The following is a 14,092-nucleotide window of genomic DNA, read 5'->3' on the forward strand; positions in this document are numbered from 1 at the left end:
AACAAATATGAAGCTAAATAATACATGTATAAACTCTTATTGCTGTGTTTTTTCAAATTCTATGTGTAAAATTCTTTTATTATATTTCTATTTACCATACGAACAGGAAGGATGGTTGTGCAGTAAGGTGATATTGTAGTAGTAGGCAAAACAATAAAACACATGTAAAATTGTCGATTTTATTTATTAGGCTGGAAGTGAGATTATGTTATCGATAAAAATACAATTATGAACAAATATGAAATTCGGAAAATACAAACATTGTAGGTTTTTGATCAAATTATGGATTTCATTGTGTTTCTTGTTTTGGTAGATTATTTGCTACGTTCCAAAAACAAATTGATGATATCAATTGAAGAAACCAGAATATGGAATTACCTGAAGGAGAAAAAGATGGACGTGCAAAATTTTCACTTTGTGAAGAGTCACTGTGAACAATTTCGTGCACGTCATGTGATGTCTGTGTTTCTGGTTTGGATTGTGTACTTTTTTGGAGAGGCGTTGAATGGTATGCTTCCTTTGAATGATTTTGCAGTCCACATATAGGCCTATGCTGATACAAGGAATGTTCTTCTACGCTAGATGTAATCTGACTGGAAAAATTAGGCCCTGCATATTGTTGAGGTGGGAATGGAGGTTGTTGAATGTTTAAAAATGGTTGCGGTTGGATAACTGCTAATGGCTGAGGCGTACACTGGGGACAGCTCCCGTACGACTGAAATTATGTAGTGTGAAAGTATGCACTTGGTCACATGGACCACTGAGCCGAGAGTACGGCACGGTGCCGTGTGGCGGCAGTGGCACTGGATGGTTGCAACGCGACAAAAAATCGTGCCCGTGTTGTAGCCGTAAAATGTGAAAGGTCTCATGCTCTTCAACAGTTGACTAAGAAAATTTGCCCTTTCGGTTTTTTCCCATACGGGCGAAATCGTGTAATGTGCAAACAGCCTAAGACAAAAAAACGACGTATCACGTAGGATTTGGAATTGGATGATTTATTCAATAGAAAGAGCTTCACAAATTGAACAAGTCCATAACGTGTCGGTCCACTTCTGGCCCTCATGCAAGCAATTATTCGGCTTGTCATTGATTGATGGAGTTATTGGGATATTGTGCCAAATTCTGCCCAATTGGCGAGATGGATTGTCAAAATCCGAAATGGTTGGAAGGCACTACCCATAACGCCCGTAATTCTCCAAACGTTCTCGGCTTGGGCGCGATCCGGCAAGGTGAAAGAATAGGTTCATAACTTTCTGAACAGCATGGCGGCGAGCTGGTATGACATGGCATACAAAAACTGCCACAGCGTCTACAAAAATGCATCGACAGAAATGGTGATTATGTCGAAAAATAGCTAAATGTTCAAGCTGTAAACTGATGTAAACCACTGCAGAAATAAATAGGTCTATTTACTTATAAAAAAATAGAAGACCTTACTTTTGGGATTACCCTCGTATAAAAGCTCCTATTTTATTTCATACGAAATGTTCACTTGTACATATGAAATTTGGTGTTCTGTCTGTTGGTAGTATGGTTCAATAAACGTAAGCCAAATTAATTTTTCTTTTTTTTTTTTTTAAAGGAGATGTTGTGGTCATTGTGTCACAATGCAGCGCGAAGCGCTGAGGAAGAGCATCTAGCCTGTGCACACTGCAGCTTTTACGGCGTACGAGGTGTGTGAGAAAAATAATGAGACTGATTTTTTATTAACCACCTTTTTACTTTTTTCTACAACAATATTGTCCCCTCCAAAGTACAAAGTAGTTCCCTTCAGTAGCTATACACTGACAGAGTCGTCGTTCCCAGTCTTGTTAGCATCGCTGAAATCCTTCAACGGGTAGGGCCTTTAACATGTCGGTCACATTCTTTGTAATGTTCTCCAGTGTCCCAAAAAAAAGTCCTTTTAAGACTCTTTCAATTTCGGGAAAGAGAAAAATGTCACAAGTACTCAGATCACGTGAACAGGGCGCTGTGGAAAAACAGGAATGCCTTTTGAGGTCAAAAATTCGGTGACGGAAGTGGCAGTGTGACATGGTGCATTGTCGTGACGCAGGTTCTACTGTCTGTAAGGACGGGACTCACCCAATTCACCCTTTTCGTGAGCCTTTCAATGACATCTTTCTAAAACACTAGATTATCAGCTTGTCCTGGAGGAACAAATTCTGCATGTGAGATACCCCTACTATCAAAAAAGTAAATCAGTTTTGTTTCGATCTTTGATTTGTTCATTCGACCTTCTTTCGGTCGAGGAGATGTCTCAGTGTGCCACTCCTCACTCTGCCGATTTGTCTCAGGATCCTATTAAAAATTCCAAGTTTCATCACCTGTGAACACATGACTGAGCCACTCGTGGTTACTGACAATCCTCTGAAGAAGATCAACGCACACATTTCTTCGTGTGTCCTTCTGCTCAGATGTGAGATTTTACGGCACAATTTTAGCACTAACCATTTGCATGTGCAAAACTTCGGTCAAAATTTGATGTACGGTGAAAGTGCTAAAGTTTAACAGGTCACCCATCATCCTTATTGGTAAATATGAGTCTGACCTCACAAGATCAAGCACACATTCGACGTTTTCGTCGGCTTTTTAAGTTGAAGGTCTCTGTGCGAGATTCATCTCCAACGTGTTCTCGAACTTCCAAAAATGATTTGTGCAAGGGAAAAACTTGTGTTCTTGGTAAGTAATTTTTCCCGTGGACCTGTTTCAAGTTTTCAAAGTTCACACTCGCGGATTCTCCAAATCTAACACAAAACTTGATTGCATAACGTTGCTATAAATTCCGCTTTTCCATTTTCGTAACACACAACAAAAACACAAAAAAATCTAAATATGTGTGAAATATTATGGGACTTAACTGCTAAGGTCATCAGTCCCTAAGCTTACACGCTACTTAACCTAAATTATCCTAAGGACAAACACACACACCCATGCCCGAGGGAGGACTCGAACCTTCGCCGGGACCAGCCGCACAGTCCGTGAGTGCAGCGCCTGAGACCGCTTGGCTAATCCCCCGCGGCACAAAAACACAGCCTCACTAATGGTGCTCTCAGAAATAAGGTAGTGGCTGTGCGGAGCTGAAACTCGGACTGAGTATCTGTAAGGAATGAACGCACCGGTCTGCACAAGTAGAGCAACACAGCGTTGCCAGATCTCTCGCAGTGTTGCCAGTTTCATTACTTTTTTCTCACACTTCGTACGCAGAAACGAGTGAGTTCTACGAGGCCTATTCCTTCTCTCTCTCTCTCTCTCTCTCTCTCTCTTTCTCTCTCTCTCTCTCTCTCTGACACTGCAGCAAGCAGTAAGCGAGCGAACTTCATCCGGATGGGGCAAGCGCATGCAGTGGCCTAGCGTTCAGAAGCAACTTACGTCGTCGGTGGCTGCTGGCAGACGGGGTCCGCAGTTCATGGCCTGCAGGTGCAGGTTGAGGACCTGCAGCTGCGCCGCGAGGTACATGACGAGCGTCGTGAAGAACACGTCCACTGTCACCACGCACGTCGCAGCCACGTACAGCGACAGAACCTGCCGAGGCACCACAGTTCACTTACTGGTTCATTCCTCTACACTAGTCGATACTAAACTATCTGAAATTGTTACCCTGAAGGAGATAAGCAGAGGCCTGTGTGGATGTGGATATCCACGGTTGTATCCATGTTCATACTTGAGCCGTGGCCGCTGGCGCTAGGGAGTTCCGCTTGCGTCGCTGATATCGATACTCGGCTGACCTGCTATCTTTGACTGCTCCCCCAGCGGTTTTGCGGGTGAACGTGTGACGAGTGAGTCTCCGGTCGGCGTTCAACGAGCCAACTTGTGTTGAAAACAAGCCCGCGTCCCTAACCGTGGTGCATGGGCTTCACCGTGCTCGCCGCCCTTGTCTTTTGGCGCGCGCCATATGTGCCGTGCCGATCATTGGGCACCTTGACGTGCAAAATTGCGGTGGTTTCGCCGCCCCAGCTCGTAATTTGCAAGCTCCAAGTTACGTATGACTTTTATTCTGTGTTTAACTAAGAAGATTGTTGAAACTTTTTGTGGCATGGGTAGCTGCTGGGTTCCGCAGTGGCTATCTTAAGGAGGCTGATGTTCCTCATTCCGTCTCTGATCATCCGTGGAGTGTGTGTTTTAAGTGGTTTTCATGCAAATTTTAACTTGTTTTAGGACATATTGTCCACTTTGGGACTGGCTGAGGTTGTGTACGTGCCCGGCAGCTGTAGAGTTAATGGTTTAATCATTTGCCACGGCCGCATTTGGTATGTTTATTTGATGTTGAAAGTGCCTTAAGGCAACAGGGAGTGATCTCTACGTTTCCTGCTAATTTACTGGGAGACGGGTAATGTTAGAGTATTGCTCCATAATAATTTGGGAGCGTGCTTATAATATATTCCAGTGTGGCTGTGATTTGACCTTGTCTTCATTGCAACCTATTTGTGCTGCAAGGCCATTTGTTAAGACTACTCGTTCCCTGGCGTCGGCGCGGTTATGGATTCTTGACAGGACCGCTCATTGTGGGGCCGGTCGGATTTTATATAAACATATACCACCTGCTATCCTGCCAGTCGTAGAGTTACTGCTTCCAAACACTGCTATGGGCCTTAACGCTGTTCTCTAAACGCTGTTCTCTAAAGTTAAGTGCAATTTGGGAATCATTCTGAGTCATTATGTCCGTTAGTTAAGTGAGGCCACTTTGCTAATATTAGCGTTCCTGTAAGTCATTTTACTGGATGAGTTATTACTAGCTATTCTTACTTAACACTTATGTTAATTATTTGTGTATCTTTAATGAACGTGCAACTTGTTATTATTCCTGTGTGCAAGTTTTGCGACCTTGGTTAGCCCGCTTTGTATTTTTAGTATAAGCATGTTTCACTGTGTTCCTTTATGTGGGCAGTTCAGTTTTATTAAGCTTTAAGATCTCTTTGTTCTTTGTGGTATTATGTGGCTGTGTAACTTTGGTTAGAAGTGTATAGTGTTATTAGTTTCTTGAGATATGGTTAAACAAGAACGATTATTTGTGATTGATTATTCCCCGTGCCTACTATCAATGATTTTGGTTGCGGACGCAAAATAATATGAGTCTTATTCGTGTTTGTGTAATTCAATCAAAATGAAGATTTGTGTATTGCCTCAGTAAGAGGGCAAATGTCCGAAATGAAGTTTATAACACAATCTGTTTTGAGTCAAATTAAAATTGTGAAACAATCACAGGCTTGTCCATCACCAGTGATCCCGGGCTTCCTATTTCCTTTGAATAACTGTGGTGAAATTGTAATTTTAATTTTCTAAAGAATTGAGTAGTGCCACGGTTCAATACTGTTCTGTTCATTCACTTCCATAGCTGTCACAGTCGGAAAACTACTTTCCCACCTGCATGGAGTTGCGAATGTATCCTCAAGCCTTTTTTCGACAATAACCAATGTCCGCCACAAAGCTTCTACCTATATGTCACCTGTCTTATGAAAATCTATTTCTAGTGCGTTGTCTTCTCACATTCCAATAAATTTTACTTTGCTCGAATTTTACTGACTGAAAATATTCGTTCACTGACTGAAAATTGCTGACTGCTACACCTGAATAGACAGCAAAAGAAATTAACTTAAGAGTAAAATGCATGTAATGTATTCGCAGTTGCGTATACGAACAAGCATCAGCTGTATAAGGTAATGATGACAGTGAAAATTTGTGGCGGATTTGAATTCGAACCCGTATTTCCCGCTTTAGGCGAACGGTCGCCTTCACTGCTTTGGCTATCTGTGCACAAGTCACGGCCCAACACAAACTTTCACATGTCGTTATTCATGGTTGTATTTCCGAAGGAAAATTGCATCATTCTTCTTAACAACATAGACACTGCAATATTGTATTTATCCGCAGATACCAGGCAACGACGTTCAATTAAAATGTCCTCGCCAGTACAGAAATTACATATTGTATGAGCGAGTACAGGTTGTGACGCAGAAACGACGACATATGGAAATTGTGGGTCTGGCCGTGCGTCGTTAACGGATAATCAGAGCGCTTAAGGTTACCGCTGGCATAAAGCGGGGTATCCGGGTTCGAGTCCTGGTCCGACACAAATCGGCACTGTCATTATTCCCTTATACAGCTGATAGTTGTTCGTACTCGCAACTGTAAATACATTTCATGTTTTTCATTCTTCTTAACAACACAGGCAATGCAGTGTCTTATTAAAAGTAAAATTTACCTGGATTGTTTATGGTAGACTACGCATAGTCAAAATTGAAGCGTCCATCGTACGTGGAAAGGGACGTATGTGACAGTGTGTACTACCAGTTTTGGCTTACGGCAGTGACAAGGACACTGAATGCGAAGACCATTTAAAAACCGACGGTTGCTCGGCGAGCAATGGAGGTTTAGCCACAATGTAAATGAATTAGGTCCTGCGACTCTGCCAAGCCGTTAGTAAAACAGCTATACTGCGCGCCAAAATGCTCGCTAGATGTGCTGCGGCTGATGGGAGAACGGCTATCTGGTGGGCGTTTTGGCGCGCAATGTAGCTGTTTTATTAACTGCATGGCAGAGTCACAGGACCTAATTCATTTACACTGCGGCTAAAGTGGTTGCGTCCGAACAGGGATCCGCTACCTTTGCTCCGTGACTTCAACTACGCTTTACCGTGCAACCTCTGTGGTACAACTGCAAAGATCGATATACGTACTCATGAAGTCGATTTAGGTTTATTTCCGTCACGATGACATAGCGTTACGTCACTATGACGTAGGGCTCTCCTCACCTAGCGTGAGATGAATGCTACCCGCTACTCCCAAGTAGTGATATTAGAATTGTCAACTCAATAGAACAATCAAGCATTATTAATTTATGCACAAATACATACTCGCAAGAATTTAATGAGTTACAGGTCTAATTTGAAAACAATTTATACATTTGTTACTTTCCTTTCGCTTACTCAGAAATCGGAAAAAAATAACCGCATTCGAGAACATCTTAAGCGAAATAACTGCAGAATTAAAGATTGAAAAAATAGTTGAACATGTCGCTAGTTGTGAGGGATAAAATCTTGACACTTACGTTGACATAATCAAACCTTGACCGCCAAAACGACGCGTTACACAAGGAAACGCCCACCTTACGCGACAAGAATATGATTTTAATGCACTTTTGGTACAATTTCGAACAACGTTTGACTCAATACCAGACCGAAGCTTACTAACAGAATTACAGCCCTATGGGGTATCAAATGAAATTTCTGAATTGACTACGGATTTCTTGGTAAGGAAGATGCATCCTGAATGAGGAAGAACTTCAATGGAGGCCGAGGAAAGTCTACTCGGAACCTTGTTGTTCATGTTATATATTAAGTAGCTAACAGACAAACAGTTTACCCAAAGAGTGATAATAGAAATAATTTTATCTAAACCACAATCATAAACTTCGAAAGAGCACTTAGAGCAGGGTCGGAAAAGGTGTGCGAAACTTCAGCCGAGCTCGACATGCGGGCAGCGTGGGGTCCGAGGCTCGGCCCACCTCGGTTTTGTTCGGTACTCCCCGCAAGTACTCAGTAGTGATGCGACATTTCGTTTAATATTGCGATGTGGCATGCTGCGGTCGGCAAGAAACTCTTCAGCTCGGATGGATAGTAGTGTCAGTGCTGGTTACCCTCTCCTGTTTGTTCGCTATATAATGGAAATTCGTAGGTCCAGTTGCTGTTTGCACAAAAAGAAGTAGCCTAGCGCTCTATTGTCACAAGCCTTTGAAAAAGAAAGAGAATGAAAGAAGGGAGAAAGGAAAAATTCTTAATACATATTATGTAGTCGCATAATCGACGGATACTGCAAATTTGCTATGGAACGACATTAAAACGTCATGCAGAAAGAATCTGAATACTTAATTGGAGATTAAAAGGGAAAGTATTACACAGATCGACAGATGAGATTCATTGTTCTGTACATCAAGAAGTACTTTGTGCTAAATTTTCACGTGATAAAACTGGTAGTACGAATAGTAAATTTTCTGAAGTCGCACGTATTATTACACTGTTAGTTAAAGGATTTTCGATGGACCTGAACGAAGAGTGTGGAGACATTATATACTACTGCAAACTACATTGGTTAAGTCAAGGGACACGTATGGAACGACTTTTCCAGTTAAAGCGCGCTATTGTTGACTTTATGAAGTAAGAAGGGAAGCTGGAATGAACATCGGGACATCTAGAATGAACTGCGCACCTTGCATTATAAGTGGACTTGATTGCATACTGCAAACAGTAAGACTCTGCAAGGAGAGAAACAACATATTTCTATTCCAAAGTTCTAGGTGCCGGATGAAGTCGCCGAAGGTCCTCAACATTTCGGCGAACAACTGCTCCGCCATCATCAGGTTTCCATCAGTTCCACCTGATGATGGCGGAACGGTTGTTCGCCAAAACATCGTGGACCTTAGATGATTTCATCTGGCAATACACACGAGAACCTTGGAAGCATCGTATACGCTGGGAAAGCCTCAGATGGCATAAAACATATTTCTGATTTGATAGGGATGCATTTAACAAGAAAAACGTCTTGTGGAAATTACAAAATGCTCACTGTCGTCAAAAGGAGACTCGAGTTTTGAAGAAAACATTGTGGCCTTAAAAAATTACAAGGGCAGTTTTCTAAACGTTTTGAGGACATAGTCAATCTTACGTAAGATTTCGACCTGTTTTCGAGAACGTTCGCCGTTTCAGTTGGAAGCGCCCATGCGCATGTGCGGTTGGAACGGATTGATCTGCAGCGTTCAAAATATTCAAATGTGTGTGAATCCCTGGGGGGCCAAACTGATGAAGTCATCGGTCCCTAGACTTACACACTACTTAAACTAACTTATGCTAAGAACAATAAACACACACCCATGCCCGAGGGTGGACTCGAACCTCCGGCGGGAGGGGCCGCTTAATCCGCAACATGGCGCCTCAAACCGCGTGGTCACTCCGCGCGACTCTGCAGTGTAATTCCCGTTTAAAAGACAAGTTCGTTTACTTTAAAACTGTCCAAGAGGTCTACGTTATTTTTCTCAGGAAGAGTTTGCACATTTCCGTACTGAGGTTGCAAACGTAAAAAAATGCACTCTAAGACAAAAAAAAAAAAAAAAAAAAAAAGCGACGCACGACGACAGAATTATCCGAATGGGACGGGAATCGATAGATGTATAGTCTAATTAATGATTCAGTCTCAGAAAAATTGGATGATTTATTCAAGAGAAAGAGCTTCACAAATTGAGCAAGTCCACAACTCGTTGTTTCACGTCCTGCCTTACGCGACCAGTTATTCGGCTTGGCATTGATTGACAGACTTGTACATCCTCCAGCGAAATATCGTGCCGAATTCTGTCCAACTGCCGAGTAGATCGTCAAAATCCCGAGACGGTTGTAGTGCCCTGCCCATAATGCACATGTTCTTAATTGGGGAGAGATCCGGCGATCTTGCTGGACAAGATAATGTTTGGCAAGCACGAAGACAGGCAGCGGAATTCTCGCCGTCTGCAGACTGGCGTTATCTTGCTGAAATGTAAGCCCAGGATTGTTTCTTTTGGGTCTTGTTTCTTTTTCTTAATTCAACCTCTTCGCCTTTCACTATTTCGTCTCTCAAAGCTACCCATTCATCATCTATCGTAGTTATCGTTGCCCCTTTGTTCTGATAAACAATTTAAGTGAGTAAATAGCGCAAAAAGCCCTTTTGAGTGCAAAAAGGCATTTGTATACGCTGGTAGCAGTGAAAGAACGGTATCAGAAACTTATTCTTATAATTCTACAATAAAGACCAGTGATATTGTTTATTGGTTTTATTACGCGTCTTTGTCCTTTCTTTCCGTTTTTTAGCGCAGTGATACCTTTTCGTTCGATTTATAAAATATCTGGGGAGAAACCGTACCGAAAGAAGTTATTTAGATTTTATTGTACATAGATTTTGGCCCATAGAAAAGTGTGATCATGTTGTTGTTATGATCTTCAGTCCGAAGACTGTTTTGATGAAGCTGTCCACACTAGTCCGTCCTGTGGAAGATCTATCATAGTTACCTACAACCATTTGGACCTGCTTGTCGTAGTCCTATCTTGATCATCGTATTTGCATGGAACTGTCTTCACATTTCTTGTAGATATTTGTATCACATGCGTATAATCATGACACTTTACATATGTTTTGTTTTTTTAATTGTTATATACTCCTTTGTGAATTTCTGATACTGTTTGTGAAGTTAAAAAAATGGTTCAAATGGCTCTGAGCACTATGGGACTTAACATCTATGGTCATCAGTCCCCTAGAACGTAGAACTACTTAAACCTAACTAACCTAAGGACATCTCACAACACCCAGTCATCACGAGGCAGAGAAAATCCCTGACCCCACCGGGAATCGAATCCGAGAACCCGGGCGCGGGAAGCGAGAACGCTACCGCACGACCACGAGCTGCGGACTCTGAAGTTAAAGATTTAATTTTGTTTCATGTGTGTTAACTACATAGGAAATAAGATATTGAATGTTACAGAAGTTAGAAATAAATATTTTTGGCAAATATATATTTTAGCATAGAGAAGGACAGTATTAAAAACAGTCATGAAGGTTCCTAATAAATAATTCGCGTGAAGAAGCAAAGAATATGAGTTTTGTGCGGAGTACTAGGAGAGAGATCATCCTATCGTAAAAGACTTCGCTGGTTGGAGTGTTGCGAGGCACTTAAACATATGCTCGAAGGCTACTAGAGACCTTTGTCATGGGTGTAAGTAATGATCGTCAGCTAAAGTCATATGCTAATAGACACAGAACGCATGCATGCACGCTTTCTCGCCCAGTAGAGGTTGCAGAGACTGCTCGTCTCTGGGACGCAGCATACACATCACACAATAGCTGACACATACTACAGGCTGATTGCTACAAGAGACGAATCCAGGAGTTTTGTATTGGGGGGCAGGGTGATCTCACAGAAATTTTGTATCTCCAAATTCTCTATAGAAAGAGATGTTTTGTTAATCTACACTGGCTGGAGAAATTAGTACATCCTTTTACAGGTTACCATTTCACTCAAGATTTATTGTTGAAACGGTGCACATGCAGTACATGAATTTCATTTCATTTATAGATCAATAGCACAAGTGTTTCTGAGGTACCCATGCTGAAATACCATATTAGTATGTGGTGTAGCCTCCAAGGGCCACAATGCAGGCGCTGAGTGATATCCAGTCTATCCAGTCAATCGTACATATGGCGAATATTGTCCCGCGATACGCCATGCCACGCCTGACCGACATGTACACGTAGTTCAGCACAAGTTGTTGACTGACGAGACGCACATCCCATCATACCCCACATGTACTCGATTGGAGATAAGTCCGAAGATCTTGCTGGACAGGGAAATTGCCGCACGTCTTGCAGAGCACGTTGAGTTTCACGGGCAGTGTGTGGGCGAGCGTTATCCTGTTGGCACAACACATCAGCTTCCTGTTGCAAGTACGACAAAAGAACGGGTCTAACAACAGTCTGCACATACCGAGCGCTGGTTAGTGTTCCCTCCAGAAACATTAAAGGTGAACGACAATTGTAATTTATTGCACCCCTACACATAAGGCGTGGGGTGCGGACAGTGACTTGGACGAATGCACTTTACGAGAGCGCTCACCAGCTCTACGTCAGACACACCAACGACTATCACTTGCGTGCAGGCACAATCTGCTTTCATCGCTGAAGACGACGGTCCGCCATTCCCTCTTACAGTTGATCCTCTGACGGCACCAGTCGTGCCGTGCACATCGATGCTGTTGCGTGAGATGAAGACAGGCTAAAGTGTGCGTGCCTGTATTCCCACTCTTAATAACTGGTTCACAACATTCCTGGCAGATTAAAACTGTGTGCCGGACCGAGAATCGAACTCGTGACCTTTTGCCTTTTGTGGGAAAGTGCTTTACCTACTGAGCTACCCAAACACGACTCGCGACCCACCTCACAGTTAACTCCCGCCAGTGCCTCGTCTCTCATCTTCCATATCGGCGCACATTCCGCTGCATAGTGAAAATTTCATTCTGGAAACATCCCTTAGGCGTGGCTAAGACATGTCTCCGCTATATCCTTTCTTCCAGGAGTGCTAATCTTGCATGTTTCGCAGGAGAGCTTCTCAGAAGTTTGGAAGGCAGGGACGAGGTACTGGCGGAATTAAGCTGTGAGGGGGGGCGGGGGGGGGGATTGAGGGTCATGAGTCGTGCTCCGGTAGCCCAGTCGGCAGAGCACTTGCCTGCAAAAGGCAGGCAAAAGATCCCGAGTTCGAGTCTCTGTCCAGCATACAGTTTTAATCCACCAGGAAGTTTTTTTTATCAGCATACACTCCACTACACAGTGAAAGTTTCATTCTGCTTTACAACAGTTCATGTTGACACTTATTTGTGCTGTGGTAGCTGTTCGATCTGCCAGTGCTACCATTTCAATACGACGATCCTTGCGGGTGACTGTGGTGCGTGGACATCCAGAACCTCATCTAAGGGTGGTCACTGATACCAGCATTGGTGCACAATTGACGCAGCGCGTCCAGCTTGTGGGGTAGTTCTCCGAAAGGACCATCCCGCCACCGAGAAGGCCACAATTTGACCCCCTATCAAACTCACTCATTTGGCTGTACGAAGCACGAATGTGTCTCTGTGGCATGGCTGCTTACTTGCTCCACACGTTTGCACCGCACTGAGCCTTCTGGCTGTGAGCATTCCCTATTGAAGCTCTGATAGCTACGCCAATATTCTATCTGTTGGTGGACGACGCTGGAACCATTACCAGTTCAACAACGATCCCCCAGTTGGAACATGCCGTCGCTGGAACAAAATCGATGCCGTCTTTCCAGATGTACTAATTTTCTTTCGGCAGTGTATTGCATATCAGATTATCTTCATTAGCGAGAATTTTTTAAAGGTTTAGAATAATCAGTTGTAATTCTGGGAGGGGGGGGGGGGGGGTTCAATCTCATAACCCTTCCCTCCCCACCCTGCATTCGCCTCTGGTAGCCACTCCAGTAAAAGTCTGTACACTAATGTTTCATTTGTCTCAAAGTGGTATCTAATACCAGGTAAGCAACTCAGAAATTTTCATTAACATAATTACTATAATACTGTCTCCACTTTTAATCGTAATTGTGATGGAAATATGTTAACTGTCAGTTAGTAACTTTTATAGGGTAGCTCTAATTCATTTACACATGGTCCAAAACAGATAAACATTATGAAGATAAAAATTGTTGCAGCTAATCATTTTATTTGTTAATTACCCAAATTATGCGCTCAGATACAAAATTTTATAATTAATAAGCATAAACACGTTTTGAAACGCCCAGAGCCGAACCATAAATTAGAATTTCCGTGGATTTACGAAATCCTAGAAGTTAGTTCACCACCTAGCGTTGAAGAAATTAAGAAAATAATAATGCAGCCAGTACCATTCCTCCCACCAAAGAAAAATCTTTGGCAGTGCCGGAATCGAACCTGGGTCCCCTACATGGCAATCAGCCCCACTGACCACTCAGCTACGTAACCGGACAAGGAATAATAAAAACTCTAGGAAATAAAGAAGGTAGTAGGGAAATTAAGCTTATGAAATCGTCTGCATCAAAGGCCGTAGAAGCCCTACAAATAATCTTCGAAGAAGTTTGGAAAACAGAAAAAAATCCCAAAGGAAAAAAAGTTGTCCTAGTACACCGATGGCACCAAAGGATTAACAAGTAATATGTTCAGAGTTATAGAGATACATCACCTTCACCAACTGCTTGTAAGATATTCTAAACATCTTAACAGAATACAACATAGGCTTGTTTGTCAATTGGGTGAATATCAAGATGCGTTTATAAAGGGAAGATGCTGCTGAAAATAGATTTTCAATCTGAAATCCGTAATTCGTTACAGATTAATAAACTTGAAAGACAAGTTGTAACGTTTATCGGTTTTAAAAAAGTTTGAACTCTGTTGTTAGATAAACTGTGTATAAAGTAATCTGCGAATTTTGAGTCAGAACCAAGTTGGTAAACCTAACCCGTGAAACTCTGTCAGACACAAACTCAAAATCAAAATCTATGGGTGAGAAATTTCGACCTAACACAATAAATACATATATTC

At 42.5% G+C, this 14,092-nt stretch overlaps 1 protein-coding gene across 1 annotated transcript in view; it reads right to left on the reverse strand.

The window, feature by feature from the left end:
• Positions 1 to 14,092, reverse strand: part of LOC126482147 (odorant receptor Or2-like) — a 163,000-nt gene that overhangs the window by 83,789 nt on the left and 65,119 nt on the right. Inside the window, exon 5 of the mRNA XM_050106123.1 lies at positions 3,370 to 3,522. Within this exon, the coding sequence (XP_049962080.1) occupies positions 3,370 to 3,522 (153 nt within the window). The remainder of the gene's footprint in view (positions 1 to 3,369; positions 3,523 to 14,092) is intronic.

Source organism: Schistocerca serialis, chromosome 5, assembly GCF_023864345.2.
Source record: "Schistocerca serialis cubense isolate TAMUIC-IGC-003099 chromosome 5, iqSchSeri2.2, whole genome shotgun sequence".
Lineage (NCBI taxonomy): Eukaryota > Metazoa > Arthropoda > Insecta > Orthoptera > Acrididae > Schistocerca > Schistocerca serialis.